This window comes from Girardinichthys multiradiatus, chromosome 3 (assembly GCF_021462225.1).
Source record: "Girardinichthys multiradiatus isolate DD_20200921_A chromosome 3, DD_fGirMul_XY1, whole genome shotgun sequence".
Classification (NCBI taxonomy): domain Eukaryota; kingdom Metazoa; phylum Chordata; class Actinopteri; order Cyprinodontiformes; family Goodeidae; genus Girardinichthys; species Girardinichthys multiradiatus.
In genome coordinates this window covers 22844312-22865542 of record NC_061796.1, presented here as the reverse complement: position 1 = coordinate 22865542, position 21231 = coordinate 22844312, and the positions used below count along the sequence as shown (strand labels likewise).

At 44.2% G+C, this 21231-nt stretch overlaps 2 protein-coding genes across 2 annotated transcripts in view; one reads left to right on the top strand and one right to left on the bottom strand.

Moving 5' to 3' along the window:
* Window positions 1-4214: 4214 nt before the first annotated feature.
* Window positions 4215-19759, bottom strand: abhd5a (abhydrolase domain containing 5a). The gene is made up of 8 exons (XM_047360829.1): window positions 19706-19759; window positions 16163-16243; window positions 12215-12300; window positions 10904-11279; window positions 8370-8524; window positions 8038-8149; window positions 7764-7950; window positions 4215-5816 (listed from the first exon to the last, which is right to left on the bottom strand). The coding sequence occupies exons 1-8, from the start codon at window positions 19735-19737 to the stop codon at window positions 5727-5729; spliced, it is 1119 nt and encodes a 372-aa protein (XP_047216785.1). The 5' UTR covers window positions 19738-19759; the 3' UTR covers window positions 4215-5726.
* An 85-nt stretch (window positions 19760-19844) lies between these two features.
* The window catches only part of ano10a (anoctamin 10a), a 50600-nt gene continuing 49213 nt past the window's right edge, over window positions 19845-21231 (top strand). The window contains exon 1 of the mRNA XM_047360826.1: window positions 19845-19979. The gene's annotated coding sequence lies outside the window, so the exon portion shown is untranslated. The remainder of the gene's footprint in view (window positions 19980-21231) is intronic.

Below are 21231 nucleotides of genomic sequence, written 5' to 3'. Positions count from 1 at the left end.
AATATTTATTAAATCAACAGCCCTGATACACTCGCTCTTCCGATTCAATAATCTTCACCTAATCAAACATGAAAAGTTCCACACAAAAGGGGTAAAATATCTAACTAAACAAAATGAAACAGCATTAAGTGTGTATGAAATCAAACCAGCAGTTATGACAAAATACAAAAGGAATATGGTTGAACGAAGCTCTGGGAGGGCACTCCCAAAGTGGGGCTTAGTTACTGTAAGTCATAAAACATCCCCCACCGCTGTGAATGTCCGAGCACACAAAGGGTTGTAAAACATTTGGCAGCAACTAATAAAACATAAAGTTGAAGACAAAGAAAATGGTTGATTTTCACCATAAGGTTATTATAGCAGTCCAGTTTAACAGCGCACTTGCGTTCAGGTGTCCAGACAGTGAGACACAACTGGCGAGACTCGGTGGCTTCAGAAATCAACAGCAATCAAGTTTCAATGACGTAAGGCATGCACATATAATTAGACTGTAAGTGGCGATTCTAAATCACACTAACATCCTACTCTATCCTGCCCACGATATTCCTAATAAAGAAATAAAAGGAACGAACGGACTTTTCTTGTTGAAGTCTTCCTTGGGGCAGAGAGGCAGAGAAAAGAGGGGGGAAGAGTTTCCACGCGTCTGTGGGTAACTCAGGTGGGGATCGGTCTGTCTTCGTCCTCTCGGCCTCCTTGGCAGAGAGGTGAAAAATATGACGGACCATCACTAGTCGAGTGGAACAAAAAAAAAAAGGAGGAAAATTGCGTCTCCCTGAAAACTCCCTGGTTTTTTTGGTTACGTGTTAAATCCACGCCTTCGATCGGTAAATTTGAAAACTCCGGGCCTTCCTAGTCCTGGTGCCTCTTTTATTAGTTTGTTCTCGTTGGTCAACAGGGAGAATGAATGAAAGTCCACGTGGGATTTTCTTCTCCAGAATGATGCGCTACAGATGCTGGTAACTGCATCTCGGTCCCAACAGAAAAAGCGCCTCATTAAAGAGCTCACCTTACTATATAGCCCACTGTGACGTCAGAACTAGGACACCCCATCCTATCAGCCACGGTGCCCGCTGGGATTTGTAGTAGCGGATTATCCTGGGGTACAAAATGACCAATAACGCCAGAAGGCCTGGTGGCGTCCAGCAATGTGTAAATGGTCCAATATTCAGCAAAACATGGTCCAACACCTCGCAGAATCTACACTCCTGCTGCTCGACTACTAACAGGAAGTAGAAAATGGGGACATACAACTTTGGTTTAAAACAAAACGTATTCATGTGTTAGAATGGCCCAGTCAAAGTCCAGACCTAAACCCAACTGGAAATCTGTGGCAAGACCTGAAAACTGCTGTTCACAAACGCTCTCCATCTAATCTGACTGAGCTTGAGCTGTTTTGCAAAGAAGAATGGACAAAACTTTCAGTCACTAGATGAGCAAAGCTGGTGGAGACATACCCTAAAAGACTTGCATGGTGTAATCCACTTTTGCACAATGCCTTTTCAGGTTATTAGTAAAACATTTTAAAATAATATATAAATCATGTATAATTTTCTTTCCACTTTGTGTTGGTCTTTTACAATAAATACTAATAAAATATATCCATGTTTGCAGATGTAATGTGACTGTATGTGGAAAAGTTCAAGGGGTATAAATACTTTTGCAAGCCACTGTAAAAGCTGGGATTTTCAACTATAACCGATGACCCTGGCACAGCAACACTTCATGACTTATATACAGGTCCTTCTCAAAAAATTAGCATATTGTGATAAAGTTAATTATTTTCTATAATGTAATGATGAAAATTTAACATTCATATATTTTAGATTCATTGCACACTAACTGAAATATTTCAGGTCTTTTATTGTCTTAATACAGATGATTTTGGCATACAGCTCATGAAAACCCAAAATTCCTATCTTACAAAATTAGCATATTTCATCCGACCAATGAAAGAAAAGTGTTTTTAATACAAAAAACGTCAACCTTCAAATAATCATGTACAGTTATGCACTCAATACTTGGTCGGGAATCCTTTTGCAGAAATGACTGCTTCAATGCGGCGTGGCATGGAGGAAATCAGCCTGTGGCACTGCTGAGGTCTTATGGAGGCCCAGGATGCTTCGATAGCGGCCTTTAGCTCATCCAGAGTGTTGGGTCTTGAGTCTCTCAACGTTCTCTTCACAATATCCCACAGATTCTCTATGGGGTTCAGGTCAGGAGAGTTGGCAGGCCAATTGAGCACAGTGATACCATGGTCAGTAAACCATTTACCAGTGGTTTTGGCACTGTGAGCAGGTGCCAGGTCGTGCTGAAAAATGAAATCTTCATCTCCATAAAGCTTTTCAGCAGATGGAAGCATGAAGTGCTCCAAAATCTCCTGATAGCTAGCTGCATTGACCCTGCCCTTGATAAAACACAGTGGACCAACACCAGCAGCTGACACGGCACCCCAGACCATCAGTTTTTTAGGTGCATATTTGTGGATCATGCTCCTTTTGAGACATGTCTTTCCGGCAGTTACACTTTAACATTACATTTTGTAGTGACTACAGGTCCTTCTCAAAATATTAGCATATTGTGATAAAGTTCATTATTTTCCATAATGTCATGATGAAAATTTAACATTCATATATTTTAGATTCATTGCACACTAACTGAAATATTTCAGGTCTTTTATTGTCTTAATACGGATGATTTTGGCATACAGCTCATGAAAACCCAAAATTCCTATCTCACAAAATTAGCATATCATTAAAAGGGTCTCTAAACGAGCTATGAACCTAATCATCTGAATCAACGAGTTAACTCTAAACACCTGCAAAAGATTCCTGAGGCCTTTAAAACTCCCAGCCTGGTTCATCACTTAAAACCCCAATCATGGGTAAGACTGCCGACCTGACTGCTGTCCAGAAGGCCACTATTGACACCCTCAAGCAAGAGGGTAAGACACAGAAAGAAATTTCTGAACGAATAGGCTGTTCCTAGAGTGCTGTATCAAGGCACCTCAGTGGGAAGTCTGTGGGAAGGAAAAAGTGTGGCAGAAAACGCTGCACAACGATAAGAGATGACCGGACCCTGAGGAAGATTGTGGAGAAGGGCCGATTCCAGACCTTGGGGGACCTGCGGAAGCAGTGGACTGAGTCTGGAGTAGAAACATCCAGAGCCACCGTGCACAGGCGTGTGCAGGAAATGGGCTACAGGTGCCGCATTCCCCAGACCTGGGCTACAGAGAAGCAGCACTGGACTGTTGCTCAGTGGTCCAAAATACTTTTTTCGAATGAAAGCAAATTCTGCATGTCATTCGGAAATCAAGGTGCCAGAGTCTGGAGGAAGACTGGGGAGAAGGAAATGCCAAAATGCCAGAAGTCCAGTGTCAAGTACCCACAGTCAGTGATGGTCTGGGGTGCCGTGTCAGCTGCTGGTGTTGGTCCACTGTGTTTTATCAAGGGCAGGGTCAATGCAGCTAGCTATCAGGAGATTTTGGAGCACTTCATGCTTCCATCTGCTGAAAAGCTTTATGGAGATGAAGATTTCATTTTTCAGCACGACCTGGCACCTGCTCACAGTGCCAAAACCATTGGTAAATGGTTTACTGACCATGGTATCACTGTGCTCAATTGGCCTGCCAACTCTCCTGACCTGAACCCCATAGAGAATCTGTGGGATATTGTGAAGAGAACGTTGAGAGACTCAACACCCAACACTCTGGATGAGCTAAAGGCCGCTATCGAAGCATCCTGGGCCTCCATAAGACCTCAGCAGTGCCACAGGCTGATTGCCTCCATGCCACGCCGCATTGAAGCAGTCATTTCTGCAATAGGATTCCCGACCAAGTATTGAGTGCATAACTGTACATGATTATTTGAAGGTTGACGTTTTTTGTATTAAAAACACTTTTCTTTTATTGGTTGGATGAAATATGCTAATTTTGTGAGATAGGAATTTTGGGTTTTCATGAGCTGTATGCCAAAATCATCCGTATTAAGACAATAAAAGACCTGAAATATTTCAGTTAGTGTGCAATGAATCTAAAATATATGAATGTTAAATTTTCATCATTACATTATGGAAAATAATTAACTTTATCACAATATGCTAATATTTTGAGAAGGACCTGTATGATTGAGCTAGATCATTAAGAGCTTTTAGTAAAAAGCCAAAGTTGCTTCAGTTGATTTCATCATGGCTGTAACATCAACACACAGAGAACAGAATTAAATATGTCTGTGACAAACATCTGATTTATTTATTCAAACTGAATATACAGTAGGACCCATGCAGCATGGACTATGTAGGCAACAGAGCCTTTTCAGAATCATTTTACATTCAAAAGCAGGAACATATCTTACCTTCTGACAGAGCACATTTGATTTCGGAAGCAACTTTAAACTTAAAGCCAAAGTTCCTGAAAAACATTGTGAAACAAAGACAGAAAATGGCTAGATAGATCATTTCCTAACATAGAGTCGCTCTGACTTCCTACTTTAGCTCAGAGAGAGATAAACATACAACCCAGTTTATTCCGTATGAATCCTCTGCTCTTCATTTTTGGATTTTTCCATTTGTGAAAAGACATTGTCCATGTCCTTAGTTTGTGCTTTAATTGATTTCAATTTGATGTGCTGTTCAGTATTCATCTGATCTCAGCCCAAACCCTCATTAAGCACACAACTATTTTAAATAGATCACCAACAAAGCCAATAATTTACAAAATGCTTCTTTTGCTTTTCAAAAAAGATACAAATAAGAGCTGTGTTTAGAAAACCACTCATTCATCAGATATATGCGGTTCTTCTCTTCAGTCTGAATAGTTATTGTTACTCAACAGTTTTCCACTGTTTCTAATCTTCTATCTACTGCATGACTCTGTTCATTCTGAACAGATGAAAACAGTTCAATTAAATGAGAATCTTTGTACCAGAGAAATAAAAAACTCTTTCAGATTAGAACCTTCTCCATCCCAAGAACACCAGCTGCCCTGGATCCTCCAAACTTAATTAAAAGGACTGAGGAAGAGGCCACTGGTTTGATTACACTGTTAGCAGTAAATCGGAGGCCCAGAACAGTAACACCAGTCAGAGCTGGACAGGAAAAGCTAAGGCTGAGCAAAGAAGAACCATGTTTTAGTGGAGGTCACTTCTTCGCTCATGCTGTCTGTTGGACAGAACATCTCCCACCTGTATCTGTGGAGGTAAAGTGGTGCTGGGTTAGAACAAAAACTCTCTTTATTTTTGTAAAAATTTCGTTTTAAAGAAAATAATATCATTTTCAGATTCTTATAAAATGTAAGAGGTTTGGGTGAGATGATGCATGTAGATTAATGGAGTGGTCAAGATGGATGTTCCAGAGTTTGGAATACATCCTCCAGCTCTCTGACCATGAATGTAAAGTAAGACTTGTCCATGTGCCGCACAGACGTCATCCAAATGAACCACACAATGCTGGCCAACTGAGATTATTGGATCATTCAAGGAATCCTGTTAAAAAGCACCGATCTGATGGATGGCATGAACTCTGGAGCTATATTTATTTGGGTTTCTAGGAATACCACTGAGTCACTGGTCTGATGATCCTAACCATGTCCTCATGGCCGAGTCACACTCTGAACCACGCTCTGATCTCCATCTACAAACACATTTTCCTTTTTTTCCTCTATGAGATCATAAAGTGATGCAAATCATGCTCCCCTTTTTCTCCAGAGTTTAATATCCTGCCCGGTCCGGTTCTCAGTGTATGTTTTCACACACTTGCAGAACTTTGTGGTTGAAGTCGTCAGGCTGGTCGGCGTAAACGTAGTGTCCAGCTCCTCGGATGGTCTGCAGAAACAAGAGAGAAACAGAGATAGAGAGTGGTCAAAAAGCGACATGTTGAGGAAGCCTAGAAGCCCCTTCAGCACATTTATTCAGCAACCTCTATGAACAATCTGGTTTCCGCCCTCGGCACAGCGCAGAAACTGCCCTAATAAAAATCTCCAATGACCTCCTGATGACAGCAGACTCTGGACTACTAAGCATTCTCATCCTACTCGACCTCAGTACAGCTTTTGACACCATCTCCCAAACCGTCCTACTCGAGTGACTGCAATGTATTGGAATATTGGACACACCTCTGGATTGGTTTAAATCTTACCTCACTGACCGCTCACAATTCATTCAGGTGAAATCTGCCAGATCCCAGCTATCTCCACTCTCCTCTGGTGTTCCCCAGTACTCTGTCCTTGGCCCAATCTAATTTATAATTTACCTCCTCCCTCTTGGTCATTTGCTCTGTAAATTCAGCATCAATTTCCACTGTTTTGCTGATGATACCCAGCTCTACCTCTCCACCAAACCATCCTCTACTGCCCCACCTACTTCCCTTTGTGACCGTTTACAGAAAATGAAAACCTGGTTTTCATCTAATTTTCTCAAACTCAACAGCGACAAAACAGAAATGATATTAATTGGGACCAAATCCTTCCACTTTCACCCTCACCATCGACAACTCATCTGTCTCTCCATCCACTCGAGGTAAGAGCCTGGGGGTCATATTTGACGGCACTCTATCCTTTCAAAGCCACATCAACAACATCACCTGCTCCGCCTACTTTCACCTACGTAATCTGTTAGTCGCCTCCACCCATCCCTCACTCCTGCCACCGTTGCGGTCCTGATCCACACTCTGGTCACATTTCGCCTGGACTACTGTAACTGTCTTCTCTTTGGTCTCCCCCATAAATCCACTCAAACCCCAGCGGGTACAGATCGCTGCTGCCCGGGTCATCTCCAGAACATCACTCACCAGTCACATTTCACCTGTACTTCCAACAGCTCAACTGGCTCCCAATCAGATACCACCTGGAATTCAAAACCTTGCTCTATACATTTAAGGCCACCCATCACCTCGCTCCTTTATATCTTTCTGACCTCCTCCACATTAATACTCCCTCCCTGTCTCTGAGGTCAGCCTCCTCTATCAACCTCTTGGTGCCTCCTGCTCGACTGACCACCATGGGATTCAGGGCCTTTAGTCGATTTGCCCTACGCCTCTGGAATGCCCTCCCTCCCGACATCAGAAACACCAGCACTCTCTCCCTTTTCAAATCCTCACTAAAAACCCATCTGTACAAACGATGTGTTTATTTTGGCTTTTATTGGTTTTTACTTTGTAAGGTGACCTTGAGTACCCTGAAAGGCACCTTAAATAAAATTTATTATTATTAAGTATCTAAACATGGCTCAAGCTTTTACAGCCAGATGGTGTCAGGAAAAGCAGAACATTTCTTAACTGCTTTTATTTAATATAGAAAAGCAGTGATTAAATAACGCTAAAATAATGTAATATGAGTGTTGCAGTGATAGTTTTCAGGGAAATGTGTTTATTGTGCAGAATAATATTCCCTGTTTTGTTCAGTTCTTCATAGAGAACACTGAGTCTAACGAGCTGATATTAGCAGGTTAAGAAGTCGGGACATCTGACAAGATGCACATAGCTTTGCATCTGTAGTGCTAAATTAGCCTTACTTCAATAGGTGGCACACCATGACTGTCTTTGGGTTTTTTTTCTTCTTATGAGGTTTACATATAGGGGCTTTTCTTTGAGTCAGCTGAACAGCAGTGCATAGCAACGGGTTACTCTGCACATCGTACTCATTAAAGCGGCTTCAAACTGTAGGAATGGTATGAGGGAAAGTTTTAAGGCTCAGGATTCTTCTAACCAGTCCCACCTGTTCATTATGCTGGGGGACAATGAAGACCCTGCAGTTTACCACAACCTTCACTCACAATAATCTCCACATGAGAGTTGGTTCTCATCTCTTTGATGGAGCTGGCCGAGATGCTGTCTATACAGGAGCGGGAGCCGTAGATGATGGAGATAGGGATGTCAGGATGTAGCTGGTCCAACCTGTCCAGCATGGGCCTCTTTGCCCAGCCGCAGGAACCAGTCATGCTCTTAAAAGCCGTTTCTCCACTGAGACAAAACGTCAAATGAGTGATATAAGGTGGTGTGAGTGATGTTAAAAGTGGACAAGAAAGAGAGAAGCAGAAAGAGGCAAACCTGGGAGACTGGACGTTCAGGTGGTAGATGTACTCTGACACAGTGTTGTCCGAGAACATGGAGGAGAACTTCTTCTTGAAGTCAGGCCTGAGAGTCTGAACCAGAGTGAGACCTGCCAGGGACACGGAGACACTCACGTCCCAAATGTAAGCAGTTAGAGATTGAGACAGAAGGCTGCTTGCTGGTAAATAATCTGTTCTTGTGTAGATCCTCAAGAACCTCAGCTATAACATTACTGCTACTATTCCAATCTCTTAGTTCCTTCTCCAGTTAATGGAAGTGTAGGTACCACCATTACCTGAAAGAGTAGAAAGGTGCTGCTGCACTCTTACCGAGGGGTCCAACCAGTCTCAGGCCAGCCAGGGGGTTGAAGGGACTGAACATAGCTCCAAAGGCTTTGATCCACACAGGAATGGGTCGGTCTGCTTCCACCGTCTCCTGAAACTCAGGAAAACCCCACGGCTCCACCAGTATGATATGTTTAACCCTGTAATGGAATAAAATGCTCAGTTGATGCCTGGGATGTTTAAAATGGACTCCGGGAATCATTATGCTGTTCTGTCAGCTTTACATAGAGAGGCAGAGGTGGCCTTCTGCTGAGACCTTGATATCAAACATTAAGCTAATCTGGTTCTGTTCATGGACTGGACATGTTCAGTGCATCAGGAGGAATTCCTCTGAGTACAATAAGCATGCAGGAAAACATGGTGGCGATGACTTTATTAGGTTACGTTAACACAAGCAGTGTCTAACAATGAACAGTGGCAGATGGTGTTGACTGCATCTTCTCAAAGTTTCAGGACATTGTCTTTCAGTCCTCTGTCACCCATCTTCCTGTCCAGGTTCCCTTCTCCTGTTATGGCTTTCTTACAAGCCATTGATAGAATTTTACCCAGAAATTACATATTCATCTAATAATGGCCATGTGATGGATTGGTGACCGTTCTCCAGGGTGTACCCTGCCTCTCACCCAATGAATGCTCTAAGTAGGCACCAGCCCCCTCTGCTAAGATAAGCGGGGATAGATAATAGGTGGATGGAGGGATCTACTAATGACCAAGGTAAATAACAGAGACATGTTTATGTCTTCTCATAAATGTTTCTTCATTGCACATGTCCAGAATATAGGACTATGGTAATAGTGTAAGCATAACTTATTCAAAAAGGTGGCTGAGCTGATGGCCGCTCACTTCTAAGAGCAAACACCTAAGCAATGCCGGGAGTAGCTTAAAAAGTTGAGAAGCGATTACTGGACCACAAGGACCACAACGGTATAGTACAAAAGGGCTTGGTCAATGATTTTTTTGTACACTGATGGCTCCTTTTCAAGAAAAGGTAACCTATATCATTATAGAAGTTTATGTGCTCATTTACACGACTAGTAAGGGGGTGGATCCCTGCGCAATCAAGCTGGTAGCGTTTTATTAATTCATTGTTGTTCATTAAATGGAGAATCTCTCTCCTTTCTCTCTGCCTTTCCTCAATCTTCTCTGTTTAAGTCATCCTCACTCTCAACATTTCCTTACGCTAGGAGCTCTATTAAGGTCTAAGATGCTTCGTGAATAACTATTATCGTACCGAGGGAAAATTCTAAGAAAAATCTAAGAATTCAAGAAATTCTAAGATTTTTCTCAGAATGACATCACTAGGAGCTACTTTTAGTCTTAGGATTCTTTGTGAATACGAGCCCTCAGTGTGAGTGGCCCTTCTCTTCCTTAAGAGGGGCCACTCTTCACTAAAAATGGTATCTTGTCACTCCAGAGCTGGATGCAGTTTGTTGCACAGGAAGTTAAACATTTATCCAGATATCCTGATGTTCTGTAACCATTGCGCGTTTGTGAAACCAGGAACAATAACATCCCACCACTGGGAGGCTGGGTCAAACACCACACTGACGGTTTGCGGCGATAAATTTGCAGCCGAGCCGAGTAGAACAGCCAAACGAGCGGTGACACCACACTCTGAAGTAAGCTGTGAATTTAACTTTCCAGAGGGAGAGATCATCTGATGAAGTTAGATTGTCATCAGCTAAAGAAAATCTAAATGTTCTCCAACCCTGAAAGTTGTTCGATTTCATCTGTTAGTAACTTCTTTATTATACAAGTGTGATCACTAATTAATTATTGATTATTTTCGACAACTGATTCAATACCGTCATTCAGTTTATACTTCAAGTATCATCATTGTGCTTCTGAGAAATAATATATTTTTATATTATAATTTCTCCCATTCCTTTCACGTAATTTAGGCTTCCTGAAAAAGAGAATTTATTCAGACTGATTAAAATATTATTAAATGAGACTGAAAATTATTTCTAATTCAGCAAAGGATTTTTTAAAAAGGATTTTTAAAACATTCTTTCATTAAAATAATGTTTTATTTTCCCCTTCTGCATTGCATTGTGAACTGGTTGTTTGAACACATAGCAAATATTGTTATTTGCTAGCTTTGAAAGCTAATTTGACCTTATTACCAATTCCTCTAAACAATTCTTGGTTCATAAACATATTCAACCTGAATGTGATATCGCTGCATCAATTTATTTCATCTTGTTCTATAATACCACACCTCACCAGGCAGGTATTCATAAATACTAAATACAGGCTGATAGCTGCTTGGCTATTAGTTCGGTGGTGCCCGGCTAGGTCATTTTAATCAAAATAAGTACATTTATTAATAATTGCATTTGGCACTTATTAATGGTTATTCATAGCCAAACCTTTTTTTGCATAACAATGCGTTGGTCTGTCAGGGTAACATACATTAACGTTTGGGTCTGTAACAGGATAAAATTTGGAAGAGTATGAAAGCTTTTAGAAAGCTCACTAAGAATCTAAAAACACTAATGGAAGATAACAGAACTCACCTGCCTGGGTTTTTAATAGAATAGGACACAGCCAGGAATCCTCCCAAGTTGTGACCGAGGAGTATCATGGACTCGAGACCCACTTTGGTCCTCCACTGTTCGATAGACTCCACAAACTGAGCTTCTGCTTCCTGGGGGTCAGTGGAGAACACAGGCCTGGTGCTCTGGCCAAAGCCCAGCAGGTCCAAAGCGTAGACTGGTCGGTCCTGTGAGAGAGCTTCCAGGTTCTGAGCCCAAAGACCCACGCCACCTCCAAAGCCATGCAGCAGAACCACAGGGGTTTTATCTTTAACATATTCACTGCAAAAAGTCAGCGTCCACAACATGTTGCCACAGGAGACGGGGACAAACTGTCTGGCAAATGCAGTGTTGATGCCTGACAAGAACAAAAAGAGCCATAAGAAAGAGGAAAAAATATTAGAATATAAAACACTGAAACATAGTCAAATAAAATTGTGCGTATATGCTAGAAAAGGGCTTTTTTTAGCCAGGAATTGATCCGAACAGAGGGCAGAACCATTGTGCTTCAATGTAGGATGGATTGAATAGTTTTTAACAGATTGTTATATGATTAATTAGCACTGGATAACAGGAATGTAAGCTTAACACTGCTTTGGAGATTAAAGTTCACACGTGAATATTACTACATAGACTTTTTAGAATTGAATTTTGTGATTACTTTAAACTTACATTTGACATTTACTAGTTATTAACTGTTAACTTGAACTTATATTAGACATACAGTATATTGGTTAGCTTATGCATTAGTACTTTGTAGGTTTTATGATTTTTCATGGAACTTCTCTTTGTATTCATACAATCTTCTTAGAGCTGAGAAACAGAGGAGAAAGGTCATTGCTGTACAGTACAGTGGGTCCGTTGCAATTAGATACACGCTCAGGAACAACTCTCACACACTATTGTAGCACATTCCAATAAGTTCATGTGTGCAGAGGTTGACCTGCCCACAGTATTAGCGTATGGCCAATTAGATCGCGGTGCTTGCCTAAATCCGCCAGATTATACGAGGCATTCGTATAATGCCCTGGAAGATAAATATGTATTGTCCTCTAATTACGGGGCTCTTATCTGCGGAAAGAGTCCAGCGCTGTGCAACTTAATATGTAGTCAAGATAAATTAGGCTTTGGCTTCTGAGAACTTAAGATGACTTAAGACTCCAGCTCCTTTCCTTTAAAACATTTAAAACATTTAAAACCTAAAACCAGAGAATATCTGTGGTGCCATAAGACATCCTGATCAGGGTACTGAATGGTTAAGTGGGAAAAGAAAAGAGAGGCCATGATGCTTACATCGCAGCATCTTGTCCTCTGCAGCCTTAAGATGGCTCGGAGAGGTGGGACACCATGAGGGCAGCCAGTCAGGGATCCAACACCACCTAAAAACACACAGAGAAAAAGCCTTGCTGTGCATATATCAACTAACACAATCTTTTTATGACTCAATATTAGTGTCAGTGAAATAACATGAGGATGTTCTGCTGGTGCCTCTCCATCCTAAAAGGAACCTTGCTGCAGGACAAGGTGAAAAAAGCCATTTCTCCAATTATTGGTGGCTGTCTGTACAGTTCCAGGATGTGTTCCATAGTCTTCTCCTGACTAATACACTCATACACTGAGATCACGTTGATCCTCTGTAAGCTCTCCGTAAAGATTAAAGCTAGAAAAAGTTCTCCGACGATTAACCAGGGTCTCCGTCTTTATATGTCACAAGGACCTGGTGTTTTAACAGGGGTGTGTAGACTTCTTTGTACCCACTATCTGTGTGAACATAACATTTAATGACCCCCGTATCAGCTGCTCAGTCAAAGAGGTTTCTAAAGCAGATGGTTTAGAAAGGGCAGAACATCAGAGCTGGAGCAGAGCTTTGCTTATTTCATAAAGCAGGAGAAGAAGAAATCTGTCTAACTGAACAAAAAGGGAAATTCCCTCTGTCACAATATGTGAAGATGTGAAAATAAAAATCCTTAAAGAGGAAGAAACCAAAGGAAGTTCTACCCTATTCCTCTCCAACACACTCCTTCTGGTGCTTTATTAGGTTATTGTAGTTTGTATCACCGGATGTTTCCATGGAAACTGTTTTAATTACCACTGTGTCACACCAGTGCATGTGTTCGGATCAACCCGTTCAACACTTTTACATTTAATTACTGATGTAATCATTAATGTTAGCTGGCTGTTTTCAGTCACTGTAAGGATAGGAAAGGGAACCTCTCTGACCCGCAAACCTCAGCTATCTGCTGATTCCACCCTCTGATGGAGAATAAACACAGTCTCATAACTACACAGTCGGTATTTAGTCAAGAATCTGTTTTTAACTGGACTGAGATCCAGACTGGCCATGTCATGTTCAGGTTTCACTGACATGGCACCAAACAAATGTCCCTGCATCATCTTCTGGGTCGACCCAAACTCGGGATTCATTCCTGAATCCCACTTTCATCCAATCCTCCACATTCCATGACTGGTTCCCTGCAGTCCACTGGAACCTTACTTTCTTCAGACGTTAGTGATGCATTTAGTGTGGGTCACTTTCCCTCAGCGGAGTTATTTGCTCTCAAACATGGACTCCTGGTTCTGTCCACTTCTCTGTCACCATGTCCTGTCCGCCAGAGTAGAGCTCAGAATTGTTATCTGACTGCCAAGAAAAAGCCCAACAGATTTACTTTCACAAGCTAACGCTTTAAAGCTCTGCTTGATATTTATAAAAGAAACTTTATTACAAACTGCTTTGGGATTATTTCAATTGTTACGGACACACAGACAGAAATGAAAAGGAAAAAAAAAGAAGCACGAAAGAGAGAAAGGGGGGCAAAAAGGAAAAGGGGAGAGAAGGAGAATAGAATGGAGGAAAGAAAGAAGGACGAAGAGATTACAACATAACACTGGACCCTAACCCTAACCCTGGACTCAGGGGTGAAATGGGATAAATCTTGGAGAAAGTTGTTCGCTCGGATCTGGCAGAAAGACCAGGAATTTGTCTATTTGGATTCGCCTTTGAGAAGCACCAGCGAGACTCTCAAGGCTGACAGAAAATTAAGAGTCAGCCTAACACAAATAATTATTGTTTTTCTGAATCTGGCTCCCCTGCACGGCCTTGATGGCTGGCTATCTTCAACTTCTCCTGGAAGTTATGTAAACATGACGCTCTGCCCCCTCCCTTCCCTGAGGACACCTGTGGACCTGCTCAGAACTTTGTGGCCGGTTGATGAACATTCCAACATACCATCAAGGACAATGGCCTCTGTGACAGTGTTTCATGGACTTACTTGCACACAATCACTTGCACACACACACATGCTCAAGATAAACGTATGCACCCCTCACACCACCTTCACCGTTCCCAGCATGATGTTGTTTTGTCAACTTGTTGCTTCTTTGTTCTGAGGTTTTTTGCAATCTCAAACTGTATCCTGCTAAGGATAAAGTGTGAAATATGATTTTTTTCCTCTACTTACCTAATGTGGCCTCTTTTCTCATCTAACAAGGGCAGCGCCTGTGAGCGGGCAGCAAAGCCTCGGTGACCCGTCCCCCCTTGTCTTGTGTCATGATGTATGTTTGGACGGGTTGTACTGGAATTCTAATTTCCCCTCAGGGATCAATAAAATATCTTTGAATTGAATTTGAATTGAATTGAATCTAAACACATGTGGGTCTGAGTGTGAGCGCGCATGTGCATACAAGGTTTCTCCATAAAAATATGCAATGGCGAGTGTGAGGAGCTACAGACCCGCCCCCCAGACCCAGTACAGATACGTAGGAGAACCGAGCCACAGATATCTAAAGGCCCACCAGAGCACAGGGCATGAGCCATCACACACCAAAGCACCCAGCCCCGGACACCGAGAACCTCAAGTACACCGGCGGGGAGAGACACCAACCACTGGCAGGTAGTGTGGCGGGGATGAAATAGGCCCCACATTTGATGGGAGGCCTAAACTGATCCAGGAGAGGGAGCAGCCCAAGATCCAACCTGACACAAAAAACAGGCACACACATTCACAATCACACATTCCCACCCTCATGCGTACACAAAAACACTCACACCCATGTACCTACCGTAAAAACAAACAACAATGCACTCACTCACACTCACCATACATACTCTGCACTCCCAGATCCAGGTGCCGATATCCCATAGGGAGAACCAGCCTCCAGACCCAGGAGGTGGTCCCCTTCCCTCCGGAGGTGGAGACAGGCAGACCGCCCCAGCACCTGAACCTGGTCCAGGCTAGCCCAGGCTCGTACCTGAACCTGAGTGACCCAGGCCTGGACCCCAACCCGGATCCCGACTCCCCGCACCGACCCCAGTCCCCAACGGCCCCCATCCTCATCCGAAGAGGGGGCCATGTACAAAAGAGAGGTCTATATGGTCCAAACTAGCCTGCCAACCAGAGCCGCCACAGAATAAAATAGTCCCAACCCCTCAATGAATTCCAATCCCAATCCAAGCACATCCCACCAGCCGCCCCAGTGAAGGCACAAGACATGCTCCCACCCCACCCACCCAACTGCTAACCTTAGCCCGGCGCCCAGCCAGGGGAAAGAGCCATAGAAGGAAGCATTGGAGGAAGGACACCACAGCATACCAAGGACCGGGCACCCTGCCAAGCCCGCACCCAAACCCCGGAGGTGCGCCAGGATGTTGGCCACCCACCCTCCCGCACGGCACACCTCGGCGCACCAAGCGGGCTGGCCAGTCCCTCCACCAAAGCGAAGCCACATCTCAATCAACACTGCTCACTGCCTGGCCAAGACCTCCTTGCCGGAGCCCGGTGCCCCCCCAACCGATGGACCAGGCACCGGAGCCAGGGACTGAGATCCAAGGAAATCCAAGCGATCCTAAGAGAGCCGAAAACCCAGCACCAGACAACCCCCAAGTTCCGAACCCCAACTCCAGCCCAGATCCCGACCACAAGGCCCGCTCCCTCTCCCGGCCTCCGACCCCAGGATGAATTAGAATTAGACCACGAGCCAGGCCTTCTCATCCAGCATCAGTATCTGACCTCACACATGATCTCCTGGAAGAATAGAATAGAACAGATTCAAATAAACATACACCTAAACTTTGAGGACCCTTCCTAGAAGAGTTGAACAGCAGTTAGGCTAAAATATCCAAGTAAGGGTACAACAAGGACAGTCTGTGGGTGGCAGGGGGTCATAGTAGTGTTTCATCAACCACAGGGGATGTGGAAGGAGTCTGTGGAAGTTGTTTCTGGATGGCCACAAACCAGGAATTACCTTATGGTGATATCCACGTAGCTCCAAACACTGCTGGCCAGACTGGGAACTCCAGCAACAGATAAGACTCTCTGCACAATCCTGCAGAGGAGCAAAGGTGGAGAAGGGCAGGGATCACTGAGCTGGTACAGGAACACTGATGCTACACTGTCACCATCATGAGTTGAGCTCTAAATGACTATATATGGCTGACAGGACAAAACGGCACATAGCAACAGAGCCCACATATCCAACTGGATGCCTGCCGCTGTTCACAAACAGGTACATCTAAATACATTGAAATGTTGAGACAAAGTTCGATATTTGATGTCCCTTATTTCAGAAAGTAGAACTCATATAGATTTGTTACACATAGAGTGAGTTGATATCATCCAGTATGTTATAAAGAATTCCAGATGTCAGGAAGACCAAGGAGCAACACTGGAAATATTTACCTTTTCCATACGTCACATAGAACAGTAAGTGAACCTGCTAAATAGTAAACATGAAAAAGGGAACAATCAGCATGTATGACGTCAGGTTCCCAGCATGTTTTGGTAACTGGGTTTTCTCAACACAAATCACTGATGAAAAACTTTGTTTATTTAAGTGATATAAGAAAATTGGCCAATTTATCTATGTTATTGTTTTATTAGTTTAAATATAAAAAGATTATCAAACAAAATATTGATTTATGCTGTTTTTAACCACAAATCAGAAAAACTGTCTTTCAATTTCATATTTTATATCTGAAATCGCTGGTTTTTGATGATAATATCCAAACAGCAAGAACACAGGGATCGGACCAGACTGTTCCGACCCACGACAACCTTTGACGTTAACCTTCAGGGGTGGACTCAGAGGTCAGGTTCATGATAACCAGGTCAGCGACAAACAGAGGGGAACCTGAGGGGCTCCAGCTAGAATGGAAGTTACGCTTTAACTATGGTTCTGTGAATTCCTGGATGACTGCCAGTGGCGGTAAACAAAGTGGATATGTCTCCTCACGCTCCGCGCATGTCGAGATTAAATGTAAAATGTGTTAGCCAGCCTCTGTTCCTCAGACTGAAGTGGGGGAGGGCAGTATGCCCCCAGTTCAATGGCTGTATTCACGTAGCCTGGGGGCAGAACCTTAGGGAAAAAGGCTATGTACAGCCACAGCGTTACGCCAGACTCACCTGCATTCCAACGCAGACAGGTAGGGGTGATGGCGAGTGCGTGGAGCTCACTGAACCGCTTGGCTGTTGTTACCGCCAACAAAAAAGCAGTCTTAACAGACACCAGTTTCAGTGGGGCAGCACAAAAGGTGGCCCACTCAGGGCCTTCAACATCAGTGGGAGGTCCCATGCTGGTGCCGGTCTCCCTAACGGGGGGCGCAGCCTCCTTGCACCCCGGAGAAATTGTGACACCCAATAGTGTGTCCCCACTCGTCTGCCATCCAAGACATCGTGGCTGGCTGAAATGGCAGCCAGGTGCACCTTCAGGGTAGATGCCGCCCGTCCAGCATCCAATAGACCCTGCAGGTACCTCAAAATATTATACAGCGAACACGAAACTGGGTCAACTCCTCCACATCTGCACCACTCCTCCAAACGCTGCCAGCAATGGGCATAAGTCCTCAATGTGTAAGGAGCCCTGGCCTTCTGCAGTATCCGCTGAATGGAGGGCTCCAGATCCGTCAGGGGATGTCAGCACCCCTCAGCGGCCACACCGTGAGGAGAAGATGGCCCGGAGACGGATACCAAACATTCTCCTCCAACTGAGACAGCAGGTCTGCCCTAACCGGGAACCGCCATGGCTCCCCGTCCAGCAAACTGAGGAGCAGTGGGGACCAGACCCTCATGAGCCACTCGGGGGCCACCAACAGAACCTTGAGGGTCGACGACCTCACTCGGTGGAGAGTGGGCAGAAGCAACGGAAATGGGGGAAAGGCATACAGTAGGGCGGCTGGCCATACGTTCGCTAGGGCATCCATCCCCAGCGGGGAGCTGGCCTCCGCAAGGGAAAACCATAAGGGGCAATGTGTACTGCTCCTTGAGGCAAAAAGGTCGACCTGGGCCCTCCTGAACCGATCCCATATCTGCAGTACGACCTGAGGATGCAGCCTCCAATCCCCGGGGGGGGGAGCCTCTGTCGGGACAGATAATCAGCCACAGAGTTTCTCGTCCCCGGTAGGTGCATTGCCCTGATGGAGGCGACGCGAGGGTATGCCCAGGTCCACAGCCTTTGGGCCTCCCTCAGGCACTGCAGTGATCTGGTCCCACCATGGTGGTTGACGTGGAACACTGCTGAGGTGCTGTCCTGACGAGCACATGCTTGCCCTCGAGAAAGGGTGAGAAGTGCCTTAGCACCAAACAAATCGTCCTGAGCTCCAGGACATTGATGTGCAGACTTCCCTCCTGAGGCCCCCACAGCCCCTGGACGGACCTGCACTGCCACACTGCTCCCCATCCTAGAGTTGATGCGTCCGTAGTCACCACCTCCCGTCTTGCGGGGACCGTACCGAGGGCGACCCCACGCTGCAGATATTTCGCGTCATTTGTGTGCTTTTGCTCGCTTGACATTCTGCGTGAACTCCGCGTTGCAAAATGGCAAAAAGGGGCAACGCTTCGCCGCTTCATCAAATAGGAGGAGCTTCTATCTGCTGCTTGCTGGTTTCAACTGAACATGGCGGACATGGATTTCACGGACCTAATTACGGTGTTTTACCTGTGGAGAGCCGGAAAACGACGTCAACGTCCCTGGGTTCACGAGATTCTTCAGGGACGGGAACAGTTCGAAGAGTACCACCACTTACTCCAGGAGCTGCGTCTGGATGACAGTAGTACAATGGTGCTATTTTAAAGTTTTACCTGCTACTCCAGTCTCTTCACTGACTCTTCTCCAGGCCCGGTCCTTTCTGTACTTGACTCGGTAAAAATAATTAGTTGAGTCATACAACTGTGGCTTGACGCACACCGCCACTATGATCTGGTCCTCCATTATCACTGACAACCGCTTCTTCTCTGCTGCGGTCACAGCCACATCCAGTCCCTGATTGGTTGGCAACACGAAGTTAGAAAAAAGTTCAGATTTTTCAACTCATCCACTGCTCTCGCTTTGCTCGGCGCGCCTTTCGCACCGCATCCTTCCTCTCCTTCGCACCGCACCTCTACATAGAGATAACACGCAAATCGGCCGCTCCTACCGCAGAATCCGCATTCGGTGTGAACGAACCGGAGCGAACAACTTGCGAAACAGGGATGGTCGACAGTGAGAAGATCAAAGAGACCGAACTGTAGCCTTTCAAGTGCTACTTATAGACGCACGCCCAGGTGGGCTACATGTCACGTGACTTTGTTTACATTTAATCTCAACCTTTGTTTACTGCCACTGGCAGTCAGGAAGGAATGAAACAGAACTCTCCATCTGAACTCAGGTTTAACCTGTGTTCCGGTTTTCACAGCAACACGCAGACCTTTAACACAGAACCAAACAGAACCTCTCAAAGCGGTTCTGACCGATAGTTAACCACTTTAGAACATTCTGCAGCTGGTCAGACAGACACTGAGAGCTGGAACTCACCCGCTGCTCGCCGTCTCGTCCCGCTCCGCCATACTGCAGCTGCTGTCACGTGACTCTCACTGACGCTGACGTAACTCAGTCCGAGCGTGGCGTTTGATTTATTGTTCAGGATAACTCTGCCGGGCGGCAGCACATTGTTATCGTGCAATTCACGGCAGCGTTGGTTTTCATCTGTGCGGAAAAAGGAACACATCACGGACTGACAGCTGAGTTTTGCGGAAGTGGACTTTTGTGTTTCCAACTCTGCGAACTACTGAGGAGGAAAGGGGCTGTGGTGAGTGTTTCATTCAGATCATCTGAGCTAATCAGGACGAGTTACAGGAGCAAGATGCGTCCAATGCCTTATTTAATATAACAGATCAGACGTGACGGCGTCAGGTCGGTAACGTTAACCTGTCCATGTCCTGCCTCCAGCTGCAGCTCTTCTGGCTCTGCTTGTCCACTTCATCCAGCTTGTAAGAAAAGCGTATTTTCTGGAGTTAATAAAGAAAGGAGTAATAAAGAATGAGCAAAGCAGCTGGAGTTTCTTTAAGCTTTCCAAGCTACACACTTTTTCCTTCTCTTTGCCTTTCATGGGGGACTTCACTTAAAGTGTTTTACTTGTATCCAGATTTATGTATAAATAAAAGAAATGGCACAAATTATTAATTTTCTTAGTAAATAATAACATTTTATTATAGTGACAACTTTATTGAGATCAAGTATTAACCAAATCAGCCCCTTGTTGCTTTTCTGACAGCTGGAAATTTTGTGGGAGAACTTCACAGATCCCAACATCCTCTCAGCTCTGCAGGGTGGAGACTTGTCCTGGTCCTCTCAGACTTTTATTTCCCTTTGCTGAGGAAAACCTCTTAAGGCTCGCTGGCAAAATGCCTGGTCATCCTGGAAAATTACTTCATCATCAAATCATATCAACATTTTAATTTTAGCTCTGTTTTCCAAAGCCAGAATAATGAGCTGAAAGATTTTATTTTTTTTTACTGAACTTTCTCAATATTTTTTCAAGATGATAATAATAATACTAAAACACTGATGCTTCCCCTTACATTGAGTTCGATGTTAGTTTTATGTCATCAAATGTATGTTTCTTTCTTAACTTCATCATTTTCCATATAATCTCTTTCCACAATATTGTTGATCAGGTAGAAAACAACAAGCGATGAAGATGGGAAGAAAATAGACAGACAGTGCCATTAATTGCGTATTTTTCTACTTATGTTTATTAAACGAAGGATTGGATTTAAATGTTTATGACAATAGAAAGAAATAGACAATATTGGCACTGAGGTGTTTTTTTAAAGCGAGTAATTGTGAAACAGTATTTCTAAATTCCATCAGTCTGCAAAAAAAAAACATTTCTTTAGATTATATGACACCAGTGGGCATCATTATTAGTAATCATACAGGAAATGGGCAGAGAGACATGCAGCAAAGGTGTAAGGTTGGGAATTGAACCCTAGACTGCTGGACTGAGGACTATAAGCCACTATATATGGAGACCTGCTCCAGGGCTTCATCACATGCCG

What these genes read in the sequence shown, in the direction of transcription:
- abhd5a (XM_047360829.1), bottom strand. Translation starts at nt 19,737, where the DNA reads ATGGCGGAGCGGGACGAGACGGCGAGCAGCGG. An exon ending in TACGTGGATATCACCATAAG is followed by an intron (nt 12,301 to 16,162) that starts GTAATTCCTGGT and finishes GTGTGTTTTTAG; the next exon opens with GTGGTGTTGGATCCCTGACT. An exon ending in CTGAACGTCCAGTCTCCCAG is followed by an intron (nt 7,951 to 8,037) that starts GTTTGCCTCTTT and finishes GTTTTGTCTCAG; the next exon opens with TGGAGAAACGGCTTTTAAGA.